Below are 19,386 nucleotides of genomic sequence, written 5' to 3'. Positions count from 1 at the left end.
AGTGCTCTTACCCTTCTGCAGAAAAGCACCAGAGAACCAACTTTCTTTAATTTGTTGTTGACCTTTTGTTTTCCTGGAGAAGCTGGGGCCTTAGGAATGGGTACTTGTCCTGCAACCTGCATCTGTTGTGTGTTCATTGGGCCAGCAAGTGCCTGAGCTGTGAGTGGCTGAATGGAACTAGAAGAAACCCCACGGGGTTGTCCACTCATACTGACTTGTACTGGAAAAAATGTGATCCCTCCATTCTCATTAGCAATACCTGGCAGTAGGATAATAAAAGAAGAGGGTCACAACACAAGAAAGTCTAATGTCCACAAATATCGTAGCCTTCAGTATGCCTCACCTTGTACAGGGATAGTGAGGGTTTGGCCATTATTTGCAGTCACTGTGGCAGTCGCCATTGTTACTAGGGTCTGCCCGGGAACAGGGGAGGGAGTGGATTCCGCAGTGGAATGTGGAGATGCTTGAGCTGGACTCCCTTCTTCAGATGGGCTATCGGAGTCATTGAAGAGACGGCGGCGAGCTGTGCCAGCTATAGGTGAGCTATATCGGTCAAACAAGGTAGGCGAGGAGGAGGAGAGACCTAAAAAGGCGTGAAGTACATATGTAATAAGAGCTGCAAGAACAAAAGACTAACAAACATATATTATTTGTAGACTTTCTATTCTACTAGAGGGAATATAAAGCTCACGCACTTTTTGCTAGACTAGATGCATCTGCCCGGAGATCACTGACTCGTTTTGGAGTAAGAGGAGCGGATGAAGCTGTTATGCTGTTACCATCAGCTGCTTCAAAATGATGTTCGTGCATTACCTGGAAGAAAAAAATATAACTACAGATTAACCCCTTAATGCTCCATGATGTGCAATTGAGTCATGGAGATTCAGAGTTTGTATGGAGCAGGATCAGGGGGTCGATCCAGCTCCATACAATGTGGGTGTCTGCTGTCTTTAACAGCCAACACCCACCCGTTACAGCTGCTACCAGCGTCCAAGCTAATCATGACTGTTAAGTTTTCATTTCCAAAAACACATTGATTATCCGTTTTTTTTTCCCCTCCTTTTAAAGGACGCGGCCCGCTTAGACCCAAATAATGCGGCGATTTGTTTTTCATTGTAACATTCTGAGATTTATTGCTTTATTTTTTGGTGATGAGGTCAAACCAAGGCTTGTTTGTTTGGTGGTTCCTATTGACTATTGTGAACTCTTGATGGGAGGAATGAAAAAACACACACCGCAATTTCAAATTTTTTAACAAATTTAATTTTGCACTATGGCATAAGCATTCCCTCTATAATGTGGATCATAATTATTAAGATTATACCAAACTTCTATTTTTGTAGTTTTTTTTCAACTTTTGTGCAATAAAAGTATTTTTTCATTTTAAAAAATTTGCAATCATTTTAGACAGCCATAACATATTTGTCTGTCACAATAACTTTGTCAGGGCTTGTTTTTTCCAGGACAGTTCTTCCTGGTTCCATCTTGAGGTACAGCCAACCTTTTGATCCCTTAGTTTTTTTTCACCTTTTCTTCAAAAAATGAAATAAAAACAAAACAAAAAAAAGCCATTTTGTTGTTTTTTTTCCCCTTTAAATTGTGTCCACAGGGCAGGATAAAATAGTTTCGTTTTGTACTATGGGTTACTATGAACACAGCGATATCACTTATTTGTATTTTATTATTCTTCTATTTGTCTTTTTTATTGTTTCATATGTTCTAGCCATGGCCACACTTTTTTTGAAAAGTCCAACATATCAGGATTTTTTTTATCTATAAACCAAAATGTAGAAGACACATTTAACATAGAAACTTAATTTAAACAAAGGGTCATGTTGTGACAACAAATTCACTTTAAACAAGTTATTAAAACTTTTTTCACTTTTTCTTTGTCTCGTGTGACTGCTTGTATAGTACACTGCAATACTTCTGTTTTATACGGACAGGCAGCCTATTAGACCCCATCTCTCACTGGTTTTCATAGACTTCTTTAGACGGCAGGCTTGCGATGCATTTTTAGGTCTTTGACTGCCATAGCAACCCATCAGCACCCCGCAGTGGGGTCACATGGGTGTTAGTCGACAAAGACATATGTTACAGAGCGTGAATAGATGAAAGAACAAGGTCTGGTTTTTATTCATATTGACTAAACACCAGGAGGTCTCATCAAGTGGCTCCAAGAAGTTGGTACAAGAATGTTACCTCTTTACATAACGGAACTTTGCTCTCGTCTCTAATCTTGTCCCACAGAGGGGAGTCACGAGTCCAGGCCATGCTCTCAAGAATCTGCTCTTCAATGTGGTTCAGGTGTTTTACGACTTCGCGACATAAACCATCTTCTGCCTTGATGACAAGCTCAATTACCTGGCGAGTAAAAAATAAAAAGGCAACATCTAAAAATCGACAGCTAGATACATTTACCAGGTTTCCCAATCATCAGGGATCTCCTAGATCCCGCATGCATCACTCCCAGAAAGGCGACTGTAACAAACAAGTTATAGTTCCCATACTATGAACCAGGCTTGATGACAGTTTAAAGTTGCTTATATTAAAATTCTGTGCTTCTAAAGGAAATTTTAGGAGAAATTATGAAACAAGAAGCTTTGGTGATCAACCTGATTGCACCCCACAATCTAGTTGCCCAAGGTGGGAGGAGATGGCTGTTCAGAGGACAGACTATACTGCCCTTTAGATGCCATGCTGAGTTTGACCGTGGCATCTAAAGGGTTACCGACCAGGATCGAAGTTCTCTCTGATCCTGGCCACTGTTGTACAGCACCTTACAGCCAGCACTTGCTGCTCATGGAGTGAGCTCCATCTTTTCCATACTAAACCTGCATAATATGACATTAATTAACGCTGGATTGCGCAAAAAGGTTGAAGTCTACATATAATAAGGGGGAGCTGGTGTGTTAGCACAGAGCCTCATGTAGTCCGTCCTGCTATGCTTATGTCAGGCTCCGTTTATCTGGCGGCAGTTATCACACATGCTCGCAGTTTATGCAGGGACCCAATCACTTGCTGAATCTTCAGTACATTGCAGTGTACTGCTGCCTGGTAGCACGCACCATCTCCAGCAAGTGTTACAGTCATGACCCTGATACTTTTATATAATTAGCAAGGCAGGATAGCGTCTCTCATAGACCGGTTTTGTCTAATCTGTTACACTCGTGTTCATGCTATATTGAGACTCTGATCTTTTCAATTCATTGCTACCACAATATATTTTACGATATATTAATTAATAAGGCCGGCTGCACATGGCTGGATTTGAAATGGGGACAATCCATTGCATTCCACATCCATTAGCAAGAATAGAACATTCGCATGCCCGCTACCACAAGTGGACAGCAGTTGCAATTTCCGCTCATGGAGGAAAATGAATAAATAAATAGCAGCATGTTCTATTTTTGCGCGGATTCTGCGCGGGCGGCTTCCATTGAAGTCTATGGAAGTTGTCCGACCTACAGCCCTTACACAATTGACACTGCAGAAAGGTCATGGATTCTACATCATTGCCTAGCGATGGCCCAGGAAAAGCAGGGACCATCAACATACAGATTAAATACAGGTATGTGCGGATGCCAACCGGGCACAGGGTTGGATTATACAGGTAGCCTAAAGTTTACTTTTTAAGGGGATCCAACTTTGGATTTCAGCTTATGGCAAAGGCTGTGGTGGAATTGGTTACATATAAGAAGAGACATGCTTTGCTGCAATTGTGGACAAAAACAATTAAAGCTATATTCTTGCAGATAACTGCATACGTAAAACTGCATTGTTTAGGCGCTTAAGGCCCTTTTACACTGAACGATTATATTGTTTAGGTTCTGGCTGGATGGTGGGAATCTGAATATATTGTTCAGTGTAAATGCCGGCAGGATCTGAATGACAAATGAGAAATTTGCTTGTCGTTCAGATCATGCAGGCATAAAAATCAGACGACGATTGGCCTGCGTAAAAAGGCCATCATTTTTATAGAAGCAACGGCCCATTTACTGTGAATGGAGGTGGGGGCTGGAGCCATCTCTGGCCCGCACTGCCTCCATTCACTGAATGATCAGCTCACCTACGTGAAAGCACAGGAGCCATTATCACTCGGACAGAGGTCAGCGCTTCTGCACCCAACAGTCGTCCCGTATACAAGGGCTCTTAGTTACTTTCCATGAAGTTCATTATACAATGATGTGATCTTTATCTTCTATACGTACCTTGTAAAAATGGTAGGGCGCCAAATCAAACATGACTATTATCTGTGGGAAAGTGCCGGGTGGTTTGTATGAAAAGATGATAACTTCCAGGCAGCACGCTATCAGGGACTTGTGGAAGATCTCCTGTTCCAGTATATTCTGAAAAAAAAAGGCAGCCAGCACATCAGTAATTGTGATCTCGTGTGGAAAAACCACAAACATGGACATAACACTGGCCATACACCATAAAGGATAGTGGGATGCTGTTGCCACTAAACAGATCACTTTTGCATTGGCCAACATCTAAAACAGAACATAAAATGTAGCAGTTAAAAAGGCTGATATGTTTGCCATATGCCATCAGTTACAGGATGTGGCATCTGACCACACATGGAGCTGCCATTGCTGGAGAGATGCTGCATTACATGTTATTTACTCCCATGAATGGCGGTCTATGAAATGCATGGATGGGTTGGGGTTTGCCAGAACTGCAGCATCTCCATGTTCTGGCTCATCTAGGGGGATCCCAAGCAGGGACCCCCTTTCTGTGATATACATATGCTCTACTAGGTCATCTAAACATGGTTCGCCGTGGTAAAACAACCCCTTTGAGTAAGGAGATTCAATTTTTCTCAACATACAAGTCATTAGGGGTTATGGGTCCGTCAGGGTCATTAACTCTGTGCTTACTTACAGACAGATCCACGTCTCCAAGTCGTTTCTTTTCCCGTCCGACAACAGATTCCACAACCTTATAGTACAGCGCCTCTGCTAGCCGAAAGTACTTCTTTGCAATATCTGGAACATATACGAAGTTTATATAGAAGGCCTCATGTCCACGGGGAAATTAAGAATTAAAATCCAGAGCGTTTTCCCCGCACACGGATCCGCGCCCCATAGGGATGCATTGGACACCCACAGGTAGTTAAATACCTGCGGACGTAATTTTTCCCTGCAGGCGCGGGTCCCGCGTGCAGGAAAAAATCCTGACATGGTCCATTTTAGTTCGGGTCTCCCGCGGGGACGGCTCCTGCAGGCTTCTATTGAAGCCTATGGAAGCCGTCCGGATCCGTGGGAGACCCGCACCAGAATTAAACTCACCTGCTCTGGACGGTACGGGTCTTCCCTTCTTCGCGGTCGGATCTTCTTTCTTCGGCCCGGCGAATGTGCCCGGGGCATGCGCGCGGCACGCAACCAGCGTGCCGAGCATATCTGCAGGGCCGAAGTAAGAAGATCCGGCCGCGAAGAAAGGAAGACCCGCACCGTCCACAGCAGGCGAGTTTATTCTTATTTTAATGCCTCATGTCCGCGGGGCAGGAGGGACCCGCTACGGATTCTCCATGGAGAATCCGTAGCGGGCCTGATTTTCCCCGTGGACATAAGGCCTAAAGGATGATCATTTTTTGGAAATAATGGGGCAGATTTACCATTTTGTTAGAAAAATATTACATTTTTCTAACAAAAGCTAACAGATAATGAGTGTCACTTTGCATCAGTTATGGGCCATTTACACAGGACGATTATCGCTCACAATTCGGTCAAATGAATGAAAATCGAGCGATAATTGTCCAGTGTAAATGCAAAAACATCATTTACTATTCGTTATCACCAACTCAGTCAGCAGAAAAACTATCGGTGGATCGCAGGCTTGTCGTTCAGTGCAAATGTTCCCCACGTAGAAGGTGAAGCGCTGAAACCTGCGACCCAGGGTGACGTCTGCCAGTCTGAACGCACTGCGTAAGCACTAACGACCTTAGTGGTGACATTGGCGCTCGTGCAGTTCTTTACCCGACTGTCAGCCTGTGGAAAAGGGTCAGTAGCCATCAGTTTTCAATGGGTCAGTTCTTTCTGTTTCTCTGAAATGTAGCTCTACTTTACAACTGCTCGCGTGCACTTGTTTTCAACGGACCAACTGAATGGACCACGAGTGCAATGAAAAAAAAAAGAAGAGGGACTGGTTTATTCCATCCAGTTTTTTTTTAACCCTTTCCAATTCATTTATTTTTTTCTCACCCATTCTCCCCTGCTCCAAATAAATCGGAGCTGGGGAGAATGCGTGAGAAAATACATTTTCCCTGCACCCTCCTGAACTGACAGAGTTCAGGAGGGTGCAGGGAGGGACCTGCTTACCTGTCCGGCGTCTTCTGCATTCTCCCTTCTGCCTCCCGGCTCGGCGATCATGTGACCGCTGGGGTCAGGTGGCACCTGGCGGTCACATGATCGCCGGGCCGGGAGACAGAAGGAGAATGCGCAAGACGCCGGTCAGGTAAGCAGGTCCTCCCACGGTGCAGGCTCCCGGCTCAGCGTTCATGTGATCGCTGGGAGTCAGGTGACACCGGCGGTCACATGATCGCCAGCCGGAATCTCTATGCATTGCATAGCGCTAATTGAGCACTATGTAATGTGTAAAGGAGAAGGCAGAAAGGGTTAAAACCCTTTCTGCCTTCTCCTCGGGGGTCCTCGATGAGGACCAGCGCAGGAGTGTATATGCACCCGATGTGTCTGACGATCGGGTGCAGATCCACTCCTGCACTGCAGTGTCGGGCCTGCCCCGACATCGGAGCTGTGGAGGGAAATTATGATGTCGAGGCAGGCCCGACATTGGACTGGAAAGGGTTAATGCATAAAAGCAACGTTGTGCAGTTAACTCATTCTTTCCCGTAAAAAAAAGAAGGAAACCAGATAGAACTGAACCATTGAAATCATTGAGAATTTTACTGGAACCATTTTTTTTTTTAGTTTTTCTACTCTTAGGATGGAATAGGAAAATGAAAATAAAATATGAGCCCAGCCTAAAGTGGTAAACCAGCGAGTGCTACTATAAATCCCCCAAACCAAAATTCATATACACGAAATACATCATGAGCCCTACCTTTACAATGCTGACTGTCTCCACCTTCTGATATCGTCTGCTCACAAAACACGTCAAGCATTTCTTTCAGGCACTTAGAAATAGTTTGTGTGGGGTTTCTGGAACAGGCACTGCAAAACATACACTATTAAATATAATAGGACCGTTTCCGCCCATAACTGTCCTGTGGAGCCCAACAGATGTCACATCTAATGCTACATATCTAATGCTACATATAATTAAAGGGGTTGTCTCGCGAAAGCAAGTGGGGTTAAGCACTTCTGTATGACCATATTAATGCACTTTGTAATATACATCGTGCATTAAATATGAGCCATACAGAAGTTATTCACTTACTTCCCTGCGCTGGCGTCCCCGTCTCCATGGCTCCGTCTAATTTCAGACGGAGAGATGGGACCGAAGAGATGGGAGAAGACCCTTCTGCGCAAGCGCGTCTAATCGGGAGATTAGACTCTGAAATTAGACGGAGCCATGGAGACGGGGACGCCAGCGCAGGGAAGGTAAGTGAATAACTTCTGTATGGCTCATATTTAATGCACGATGTATATTACAAAGTGCATTAATATGGCCATACAGAAGTACTTAACCCCACTTGCTTTCGCGAGACAACCCCTTTAAGTATATGGCACCAACATTCTGCAGCGCTTTACAAATCGGGGGAAATAACAAACAAGTAAAACAACAAGTGATCAAAACCAATGGGATAGCTCCATGTCCTGAAGCTCCTTTGGCACAGGCATTTGTTCACCCAATCAAGGTGCCTATGATCAGTCACCAAACGAGCAAACGCTCATTTATCGGGTAATCGCATCTTTTAGGCGTCACCAAAAATCATCGGTTGTCGGCAGCATGTGCCAATGATAGCAATGGAAATACACGAGGATGAATGATCACACTGACCACTGTTTGGGCACAAACAGTAGGGCTCCATGTACAGTTGATCGATCACCGATTACAAAATGCCAAATAGCGTTCGCTCCTGGCAGAAAATCTGCCACTGTACAATGACCCTTAGTTATCAAAGGCTCCAATATCTACAGTACCGTAGGGCTCAAGAAATAAGAAGACACAGCTCACATATTACAATGTCACAACTGTGTACATATGAAGAATAAGGCCTAACCTTAACACTTGCTGCAGTTTCTCACTAGGGGCTGCTTTCAGACCGGACAGAATAGCAAAGAGGCGACTGACACAGTATGTAGCGCTGGAGACCGGGGTGTGGTAGGACGGGCCCTCCTTAACGTATTTCAGACTGGTAAGAGGAGTGGATATCCGTAACGACTTCATCTGCAGGGATACAAATGGGAATTTACCTCAAAATACTCATAACAAAACATGTTTTACAGACCAATTAGAGAAATACATAGTACGCAGGGAAATTGTTTAATCTAGCATTCTAGAATTCTGAAAATCTGATAATCCGGCATTTGCTTTCAGCACAAAAGTGCAATAGAAATGTGGAATTTCAGAAAACTAAATAGAAACATAAGACATTATTATTTGGAGCCTTAATCATAGACCAGGAACTGATTACTTATGCACAGTCTTCCTACTGATTTTGTAAGGTTGCAAATTGCATTTGCAAAAGAAGTAGGTGAAAGAGAGTACTGTGATTGGATCACGAGCGTCACTGGATCAGCCACTCAGAGACGGAGCTCGTTCATTCACAGCCATTCAGTGAACGACATCACTGAATGTCTGATTGGTTAATCGAGCGCCGGCTCTGGATTGGATCACGAGTGCCACTGGCTCAGCCAATCACAGCACTTGCTTTCTGGAGGCGGGGTATTCAAAGCCCTGTTACCAGGAAGAGAATGCTGTCAGCACAGAGGACACAGCAGCATGCCGCAGCGCTGGAGTCCAGCAGGAGGCACCAAGATGCTGTCAGCTAGGTAAGTATAAGACGCCCCCGATAATAAGACACGGTGCCTCTTTTAGGACAAAAATAATTATAAAACAGTGTATTATTTTCTGGGAAACACAGTATGAAGGTAAGACAGCTGTTACCTGCGAGTTTCACTTCTGGCAACGCAGAGATTGCTGCCCGTTACCCGCTATATTTACCCTGTCAAAGTGCTGCTGTAAATGGTACGACACCTGCACCCTCTCCATGGACTCGGCTCCCAGCTCAGGATTCAGCCAACGGCCTACCGTCCCGATCTCTTCCTCTGCATCCTCCAGGAAGACTCGCTCGTCCAGGTGCCCCGCAGAGAGAACAAACCCTTCATAGGCCTTAGTGATGGCTTTCCTGCAGAGGATTACACACCGTGTACACAGACTCGCTCTCTCCATCACTGAACACAACATAGAAAAAGAAATGAAACTTACAAACTGTCGGCAAAGTTTCCTGGGTCCAAAAATCCTGTGAGGGATTCAGATTTTCCCTTCAGTACCTGCGGGATCATAAATACAACCTTATTACTGCGCTTATTTGTGCAAATCCTGCATAAAAGGTGGAATAAAAGGATAAGCTATGAGCTCAGCGACAGGGAGCAATCACATGACACATACGGTAGGTGCCTTTGGTTATGAAGCTATACGGCAGTACTACCTCTAAGAGACGTACCGCATGTTATTAGGTCTCTCCACTGCCGAGATGGACAGAACTCACACCTAAGAAGAGCCTATTCATTTGAATTGGTTCATTCACACAAGCGATTTTTCTCTCTGACCGATTGTCCGAGTTAGAACAGTCACTGCATGTCCCTGTTCTTGTGCAAAATTGCACTCACCCATGTAAGTACAGCCTTAGCTGGAGGCAGGGTGATGGGTAAATAATCCTTGAGCGAATGATTGTTTGGGGAACAGTTTCCTTCTATCCACATTTAGTGCATGAGAACACACAGGCTATTACTACTCATTAATGTCACCAATTAGGGCAGGATAGGAAAGGCGTGTGCCACACTTGTGCCCTGGCATAAGCAAAGGTGGGCAGACTTCTACCTCCTCTGCTGATCTCAGCACAGAAAGGGAGATGTTACATGCAAGTTGGACCACAAATGTAGCAAAATGCTTGTATCAGTGACTCGGACCACTTTGGCTGTATATCGCAAATAGTACGACTGTATGTCATGGCAACTGCCGGCAGTTCCCCTCACCATCTCCTCCTCCCGTCGGTCAAGAACAACGGCATCTTGTATGTTGGCAGCATATCCTGAAGGGCACGCAGATGGCCTACCTCTGCAACAGCCAATGCACAACGAGCTTTCCTGTACCCAGCTTATCCTAGTAGTTCTCCAGTTATTTGAGGCCCCACTGAAGAGTGTCTGAGCAATAGGCTTTGTTCTATGAAGATGCTACTAATACTGATTTGACTCCTGCTTTTGACCCATACCAGTGTACTCCGCTTTCCTACATTCTTCCTGCAAGGACCTTGCTTCACCTCATTGCTGCCTGCCCTGACCATCTGCCTACCAGTTGTGCTTCACCACCACCTGTCCTGACCTTGGCCTGTTATATACACCACCCTCTGTCTGTCTCCCCAGTACCTTGCTACAGTATCTCTCACCTGTCTGTGGTAGCTACTTGGAGACTACTACTGGGGCAACAGCCTGGGGTCCCCCGAAGCAAAGATCAGATCCTCCCAAAAGTGGTTAAAAGGTGAAAACCAGAGGACCCTAGGTGTGGCCATCAAAGCCTGATTGGTCAGTGGCACAGTGGTCCACACTCATGGCATGAGGACCCTTTTCCTCTTTCACCTCTTCAGATGCTGGGAGCTCTCCATAAGATATCTTAGGATAGCCATGCCAAGTACTACTAGGAATAGTGACAAGTTGGTGCGTAACTTATGTGTTTGACTGGAGAACCTCTTTAGGGTCTGCAATCGGGTGAGAAGTTGAACACAGCTTATTTTAAGCACAATAGGCACAAAGGACGATGGCATTACAAAATCTAAGCATACCTTTTTATCAAACAGCTTATGTATATAGGGCTTCCAAAAATGTTCCTTAATGCCTTTGACTTCCAGCAGCAAGCCTTGGTGGAGGCAGCAGAGTGTGTCAATGATGCAGGGAGGCTCGGAGGGAAGTTTGAAGTCTTTACTGCAGAAATCCTCCGGAAGGCCTGCAGGCAGTAAAGGTAAAGAATTATACACTCGTCAACATTAAAACTGCAACACCAAGAACGAAAAGTCATGGAATCATGTAAATTGCAGGCTCTATTAATGATATGCAAATGATGGGAAAAAAGTACATAAAATATTTAAAACGCCTCGATTTCTTCAGTATCGAGTAGGAGTGCCATGCGCAGAAATATATGTGCTTACATGCCTTGGCATGCCATCAATGATCTTATTAATGATTGTCTGACAAATGTTCTGCAATGCTGAATGCACTTTGGTAAGCAAATCAGCAAGATGCGCTGCGGTCAGCTCCCTTTGTCGACCAATGACATCCCAGATGTGGAGAAAAGTCCGAAGAAACGGCAGGCCATGGCAGCGCCTTTAGGCCATGCAGGCTGCTTACAGTTGCATGACCAACACGCGGGCTTGCGGTATGGTGATGAAAAATGGCTTCTGGGACACATTGGAGAAATGGCCATACCACTGATAAACACAGCCAAACATCATAACACTGAGCTGGTGTACTTGGGACAACTATAGGAGTCTGGCCACAATATATTTTGCCCCCCCTCCCAATCCCCCAGCACAAACCGCGTGCCGGAGGTTTTATCTACAGGATGTGAAAAGCATCTGCAAAGTCAGCAGCGGAACAGATATGTGATATGGATGGGTGATGAAAGTGCATTGTGGGGTACAACCCCTTTCACTTTCATCTTGTCAAAAGTGATAAAATTACCAAAATTGCATTATTTACTAGTTTTCATCCCGATAAATTCCCCATCCCAACCCTCTATATACTTTTAGGATATGACTTGTGGTAGTTCTTTGCTCGCCAGTCGGGCGTGCGCACATGTCCTCCCAACGGCTGCAATGTAAAATGCTGATCTGTCATGGCCAGAAAGCACTGCATACGCTCAGCTTTGCTGCCATGTTCTTTGCGGAGCTGTCAGAGTGGGGAAACAGTGCAACGCCGGTGCCAGGCGGGCATGAGTAGAGGAGCCCTCTTCCTCTCTGCCCGCTCTACTCAAGGTCCATGTAAGTAACTCCTTGCCACATGTCACACAGCTCCCAAGTACCCGGCACTGACCGCTCCAGCAGCGATGGTTAGTTAGCCAATATAAGGATACGGTGGTGAGGGGCATTTATATTGGGGGTGGATGATGGGGCTAAGGATTAGACTAGGTGGAAGTAATAATACAGCATATTAGGCAGCTTTATGGATGGAACAAGGTTTGCATCTGTCTATACAAGCCAGATTGCCGGCAAGCATTTAAAAATCATTTCCGCACTGACTTGCAGGTCTTCCGCTGTGGTAATCCGACCCGCCCGTGGACATGAGGTTTAACAGTAAGCAGGAGAGAGGAGCTAAGTAGTCACGCTTCTGAGAGCGTGGAGAGGGCTCTATGATCTATGCAAGGGAGGTATAAAGTAAATTTAGTATTGCATGTTGTTATGAGGACAGTGATTTTAGTTGATCCATCGATCGTGTGATAACCCAAATGGTACAGGGTTGTTGTGAACGGGCTGCTGAGGAAAACCTGCAGCATTCTGGCCATGTATGCCCATACACTATTAGTAGGGGCCCAGACCTTCTATGTCTGTCCCTGCATACAGAGCAGCAGGGTCGTACCTACAGTGATCAGCGTGAAGACTTCTAGATGCTCCAAATAAACATAGGAAGCATTTTTAGTCCTAGGCCACATTTACATGGGCGAGTGTGCCGTCTGTACAAGAAACTCGTATAGAAATCCAACTAATACCTCGCATTTATTATGTATTGTTCACATGCAGTGCGGCTTTTAAACGCCAGGGGGAGCCCAGGGTGGCAGTACCAATGTGGCTCACCTATTGAGGTGCAGGGCAACCCGCCGAATTATCATGGCGTCATTAATGGGTTGCTGGTCTGCATGGTGCACTACATGTATCAGAATGGTCTGCCACTTTGTATCCACTCTGTGTGGGAGTATACACCAAGCAGCTACCCCCCTCTATATCAAGAGGCTGTGTTAAGTAGCTGTCTCATCGGTATCCTGCACAGGTGTAATTAGCTCCCTCATTTGGCTGTTTGCTACCTGCATGCTGAGGTGTTTGCCCTCCTGTGTCAGTAAGTATATGGCAGCTTTCAGTGATTGTTTGTAATATCAGAGCGAGTGCGGCGCATTACGGTAACATGCCCCCCCCTTTTTTTTTTTTTACAAGGATGCTAAAATCATACTGTTTCAGTAGAAAAATATTAAAATCACATTGCATACGCAAGAAACATGCATGCAAGTATCACGAGTGCGATGCGATTTATAACTCGGTCACAGTAAATTGTGAGTTTGCAGTGATCTTGCTGAAAAATAGAACATGCTTCAGTTTTTCCAGCTCACGAATTCTGCGTATTACGTAAAACGTACAAAACTTGTGCAGTTTTCCCACCCATCTAAATAGTCCCTTAGAATGAGACACCGCACCTCTGTGCAAATGCTACAAAGCGTCACCGCCATGCAATGTTCCTTCCGGTAGCAGTTCCTGTAAAACAGATTCCTTCTAGCTGACCGCCGGGCGGCTCCCTCCAGTGCTCGCAGACCACCTGCTGTACAGTCAGGGGTGCCCATGCTCCGCTAGTAAAATCCGACGCTTCCACGCTGTCCCACCGGACGGGACTAAATGACGTTTATATGTAATCACACACAAGATGGAGTTCCATAAACACCCGTACAAGGTGTGATGTCAGCAATACGACAGACAGGTCACTACAATCTAACCGACAAGTACTAAGATAAGACTCGCCTGATCCTTACGACTGCAGGATGCACTTTTTATAAACTTTTTTCCAGTCTAAACAAAAACCACAATGAATTGCTGAGAAAAAAAAAAAAAATGCGCTGCCGACTCAATGGAAAGTTAGGAGGGTTATTGTATACATAGGTGGTTATCGGACCAAGTGAGTAAAAGAAGCTCTACCTGGCGTTCACTGTCAGAAATGGGGGTCTAAAGGACAGGTTTAGATTTTAATTTATCAGATAAAAACTCCCAAAAGTAGCTTTCAGATTTGCAACTTTTCTTCTTTGGAGAAAACTCTCCTCCCATCTCACAGGGTCATCGGCATAAACATGCTACATGCAGGCATGATATATGACATATGACGGTCCGGGGACTGTAGGTGTCTGACAATATTACATAGAACAATACTGAAAATCTTCAAGAAACCCATCCAGGTAAAATACTTCATCCTGAAGGGTTAGGCCACTCTTACAAGGCCGTTTACAACGTTTAGTGCAGTGTTTGACACGCTTCCCTAAACGTTGTAAAAAGCCACCATTTATTTAGATAGGGCCTCTCAGTCGAGCGTTCGAACGCACGTTTTTCTAATAACCTGCAGGATTATTGGGAAGGTCTTATTGACTGCAACTTGCTTCGCACAACTCAATGGGATACAAGCACCATTTAGGTCAGCCTGCATTTTCTCAGTGCGCTGTAGATACAGTCTGTCATGAGCCGATGACTTGATTTAAAAAGTACTACCCACGCCACTAGAGGGCAGTCACCTATTGTGGATGATGCAGTATTGCCATGATTACACTATGTGTTGCCGAGAACAAAGACCTGACGTGTACCTTCACCCACTCTGTGGCTGCTAGAAGGTATAGTGAAGATGGAAGCAGCTCAGGAAGGTCCATCTCAGCTGCTCTTGGGCTGTGTGTACCCATGTCGGCTGTCCCCCTCTACAGGGACTACAATATAAGTAGAGGAGAGCCGAAGTAGCCTGAAGATCAACCCAACCATTCCTTCCCTACTACACAGAATGGAAAGGGAGGACAAACAAGCACTTGGTCCTTCTAGACAATGCAGTTGGGGATTGTGGCCTCATGAAGCCTCCTCTCCTCCATCTATGGCTTAGATGATTAACCTTTCTATAGATACTTTATATTTTTCACTACACGTCCCTCTAAAAGGGATATTCCCATCACAGGCATTTAGAGCATATCCTGTTGATAGCTAATAAGAGTCTGAAAGATGCAGGTCCCAACTCTGGTACCAAACCCTTTGTCAAAAATAAGGCTCCACTAATCCCCTGAGGTTGCTGCACATGCGACTGCTCCCAAAGCTGAGGATCCCCACCTGAATATACGTTGGCAGTGTCATCCATGCCGGCTGTTACTGACTGTATACTGATAGGGTGAATACATTACATTTGAAATTCATACTGGCATCTGAAGATTTCCCATAATATACCATTGATGTTCTGACAAATACAGTGTAGATATTGGCCCTTACTTATGACTATTAGCATATGTTGCACCAATTCTTTCTAGAACTCCATAGCCTTAAATTACGCCAAAGTTCACAAAAGTGGCCCACGCACTTGGTGAAAATTATGCTGTGGCAAAAGTAGTTAACAGTTACAACAGTAATGTGATCTGCCCTCCTTGCTTGCAGCTGTGCAACAGATTTGCACCAAAAAAGTGTCAATTTTCACATGACGGTGCTGGGTGCACCAAAAGGCGCTAATTTGTATTCTGAAATATAATTTTGAGCCACAAATTAAATTTTGCTTTATGAACAAAAAAAAAAGGCAGCATTCTATAATTACTGATTTTAGCACATAAAATGGTGGGCAAAAATATTGGGGGGGGGGGGGGGGGGGGGGGGGAATCCATGTAGTTTATTTTGCACCACAAAATGCGCCAATTTCCGTATAACACTAGTCTGTGCGCCAAAAGTTTTATTCTGCATCATTTACTAATATAAAATGTCTAGTCAACTGTCAAAATAATGAAAAAACTGGGACCAAAAATAAAAAAATAAAAAAGGCAATACATCAATGTAGTTGGATTTGAGACACCAAATGCCTCTTGATTTGGACCAACTTTCATTAGCGCCACTTGTTACCGTCACTTTCTTGTAATAACTCCTCAAAAGTGTGTCGGAAAGAGACAGAGGCTTGCTTTACCAACTTTTGGGAAAGAGAAAAAAAGAACGAGGAGCTGGTCGCATCTTTATCTTCTTATTGGCGCAAACCATTTGTAAGTTTGTCTGAAGCTCTGCGCTGCTTAATTTTGGCGCAGTTTTAGAAGGGAATCTGTTTGAAACACATTGATAAATTATGGCCATAGCGTTTATATGGATACACATACTAATGCTGAAGGTCTCTATTATTTCAGCCTCTTCTATTATGTAACGAGTCGAGGCGATGCTTCAGTTTCTTATGTGTTTGGATTGTCAGCAGCGTCAGACAGTAATTTGCACAGACTCCGGTGGTGACAGTAAGGTGCTGTTGGTATCCTGTGGATATGCTGCAATGTCCATTATGGCAATAGCCCCTTAATGGCTTCTTTTCTCTGCAGACGTCTTACCTTGAAAGCTGGGGTTCAGGAGCTCTCGACGGTTTGGACACAGCAAGGCATTCCCATAAACAAGGTCCAAGGCACACAGCAGAAGATGGTAGGAGTTCACCAAATCATCACTTATCATTGGGAAGTTGCCTACAGATACAGAAGAAAAAGAAGGGGTCTAAGCGCCACAATGTTATAAACAGGATGAAGCAGCGGTCACATGCAACAGTGCGGGTTGTTTTTTTTTTTTTGTAAGGTCGAGATACAATTACTCCCAAATTAATATTACATTCTTCATATTGATTATTTACATCTCATGTGTCCAGATAGTTGGACTCTATTCACTCACATCTATATATATATAAAATTGAATGTATGTCTGTCTGTGTGTCTGTCTGTTTGTCCTTTATGCGCTACTACACCATTCATCCGATTGCCATGAAACTTTGGGAAGTTGTTGAGTACACTCCTGGGAAGATTATAGGCATAGTAAAACTATCCTACGATAAATGGCGCGCGCGAGCGTCGTCGACAGCTGCGCCCCCCCCACGTAGATCGTTTGATTTCCATCACTGCCACTAATTCTCTCACTTCGCGATGTTGTAGAAACATGAAATTTGGCACGAGCATGGATTATGTCATAAATAGGAAACGCTAATGGGTCCCAACTCGATTATTCAATTGTAAGCGCCAAAGAATTAGCGTCCAAATTTTACGTACGGAATCTAATTCTCTCACTTCCTAATATATATAAATAAATGTCTGTCCTTTATGCATTACTACACCATTCATCTAATCGCCATGAAACTTTGGGAAGTTGCTGAGTACACTCCTGGGAAGATTATAGGCATAGTACAACTATCCTATGATAGGTGGCGCGCGTGTGAGCATTGTCGACAGTTATGCCCCCCAGACAAAGATCGTTTGATTTCCATCTCAAGCACGAAAGCAAAAGGCATTACGAGTAGCGGGATGAGTGTTCAACCAGAAAATGATGCATCCGCCGAACGTTTCGCAAGACAATTGCTGGATATTGAGAATGCTGAGGTAAAATGAAAGCTGTGCTGTGATTGGTTATTATTTCTTATACTGCTGAGGTAAAATGAAAGCTGTGCTGTGATTGGTTGCTATTTCTTATACTGCTGAGGTAACATGAAAGCTGTGCTGTGATTGGTTGCTACTTCTTATACTACTGAGGTTGCATGAAAGCTGTGCTGCGATTCGTTGTTATATATTATACCACTGAGGTAACATGAAAGCTGCGCTGTGATTGGTTGCTATTTTTTATATTGCTGAGGCAGAATAAAAGTTGCGCTGTGATTGGTTGTTATTTCTCTTACTGCTGAGGTAACATGAAAGCTGCGCTATGATTGGTTGTTATATTTTATACTGCTTAGGTAACATGAAAGCTGCACTGTGATTGGTTGTTATATATTATACCACTGAGGTAACATGAAAGCTGCGCTGTGATTGGTTGTTATCTAGATATATAAAAACGAATGAATGTATGTCTGTCTTCGCAGCAACGCGCAACGGGTAAGCTAGTATGTTTATATAGTTGGCATTGAGTAGCCTTCAGCGAACCAAATCAGTCAAACCTACCATTTTGGACTGAGATTTGAAGTTTCACAGCGAACCCAAATCTCAGACAGAAAGAAGGAAGAAGGCGGCAGGGATGGTGGTTCTCTTGAGGTTCGCATTCTTGGCTTGCAGTGCTGGGGGTCCTAGGTTCAAATCTGACCAAGGAGAACATCTGCATAGAGTTTATATGTCCTCCCCGTACTTGTTTGGGTTTTCTCCTTCATGTTCACTTGTTTATATAGTGCATACATTTATGGAGAAGAGGAGGAAAGCAGCATAGTTCCTCAGTCATTACAACTGTTGCCTTACAGCGCTGTGGTCCTAGGTTCAAATTATGACCAACGACAACATCTACATGGAGTTTGTGCGTTTTTGTGTGCGTTTCCTCCCACACTCCAAAAACATACTAAATAGATGAATATAGATTGTGAGCCTTTATGGGGACATAAAAGATCAGTGGTGCCATATGTATGTGCTTTAAGAATAAAGGGGATTATTATGAAACCTAGGGAGAACATACAAACTTCATGCATGTGTCAGATTTGAACCCAAGATGAGACAACAGTACTAACCGTTGAACCACAGGACCATCACCACCGCTTGGCCAGGATCATTATTTTATGGGTATTGGTGCGGTTGCAGTTCAAACTAATTCATACCAAACAATTTTTTCCTATAATTCAGTGAACCAACCAAACTAAACTTTTCAAAAGTTTGTTTATCTCTACCAGGTAAAAAGTGCTCTCAGGAGGCATGTTAAACTCCGATCTGTTGATGTGCAGGTCACTCATTTCCAGTGTCCGTTGGTTGGCCCAATGTTTTATTACGGTGGCTTAGCCATGGAAACCCAAACTGTGATTATTAATGCCCAATAACTTACCTGTGTTGAACTGGGTTGCCAAGGGTCCACCAGTAAAATTCACTCTGGGGGTACACTACACAATTAAGGAAGGAAGGGCGCAGGGTGGGGGGGTTAGTTGCCAGCCTCTCGATATGCCTAGTTATCAATTCAACCAGGCTATATGTCTACGTAAATAAACTAGCCACTTTATTATATGGGCGTATAGACTGGCTGATACGCTGCCTGTCTGTATATGCTACAGTGAGGTTGACAGATTTAGGGGGAGTGGGGCGGGCGGGCGGACACTCATGGCTCAGAGCCCACTGGGATATCCGCCTGTGGGTCAGTCCGAGCTTGATACTATATGCATATTGCTGCAAGAGACAGCTTGGAACCTTTATTTGTTTTGCCTTTTATAAAAAGGAACAGACCCCAGACTACAGAGTGAAGGATAAAACAGTGAGGTTTGGTCCATTTCTATTGGTACAATACGGCACATGAAGAACAATCAGTTTTTC

At 44.3% G+C, this 19,386-nt stretch overlaps 1 protein-coding gene across 2 annotated transcripts in view; it reads right to left on the bottom strand.

The window, feature by feature from the left end:
* Window positions 1-19,386, bottom strand: part of RBL2 (RB transcriptional corepressor like 2) — a 48,831-nt gene that overhangs the window by 12,191 nt on the left and 17,254 nt on the right. For both annotated transcript variants that reach the window (XM_066584039.1, XM_066584040.1), the window contains 12 exons: window positions 16,468-16,596; window positions 10,967-11,127; window positions 9,394-9,458; window positions 9,130-9,313; window positions 8,186-8,352; window positions 7,063-7,172; window positions 4,885-4,988; window positions 4,212-4,349; window positions 2,203-2,364; window positions 696-813; window positions 344-583; window positions 12-259 (listed from right to left, as the gene is read on the bottom strand). In XM_066584039.1, coding sequence (XP_066440136.1) covers window positions 12-259; window positions 344-583; window positions 696-813; window positions 2,203-2,364; window positions 4,212-4,349; window positions 4,885-4,988; window positions 7,063-7,172; window positions 8,186-8,352; window positions 9,130-9,313; window positions 9,394-9,458; window positions 10,967-11,127; window positions 16,468-16,596 — 1,826 coding nt within the window. The remainder of the gene's footprint in view (window positions 1-11; window positions 260-343; window positions 584-695; window positions 814-2,202; window positions 2,365-4,211; window positions 4,350-4,884; window positions 4,989-7,062; window positions 7,173-8,185; window positions 8,353-9,129; window positions 9,314-9,393; window positions 9,459-10,966; window positions 11,128-16,467; window positions 16,597-19,386) is intronic.

The sequence above is a fragment of the Eleutherodactylus coqui genome, chromosome 11, assembly GCF_035609145.1.
Source record: "Eleutherodactylus coqui strain aEleCoq1 chromosome 11, aEleCoq1.hap1, whole genome shotgun sequence".
NCBI lineage: Eukaryota > Metazoa > Chordata > Amphibia > Anura > Eleutherodactylidae > Eleutherodactylus > Eleutherodactylus coqui.
This window is presented reverse-complemented; position numbering and strand designations above follow the sequence as displayed.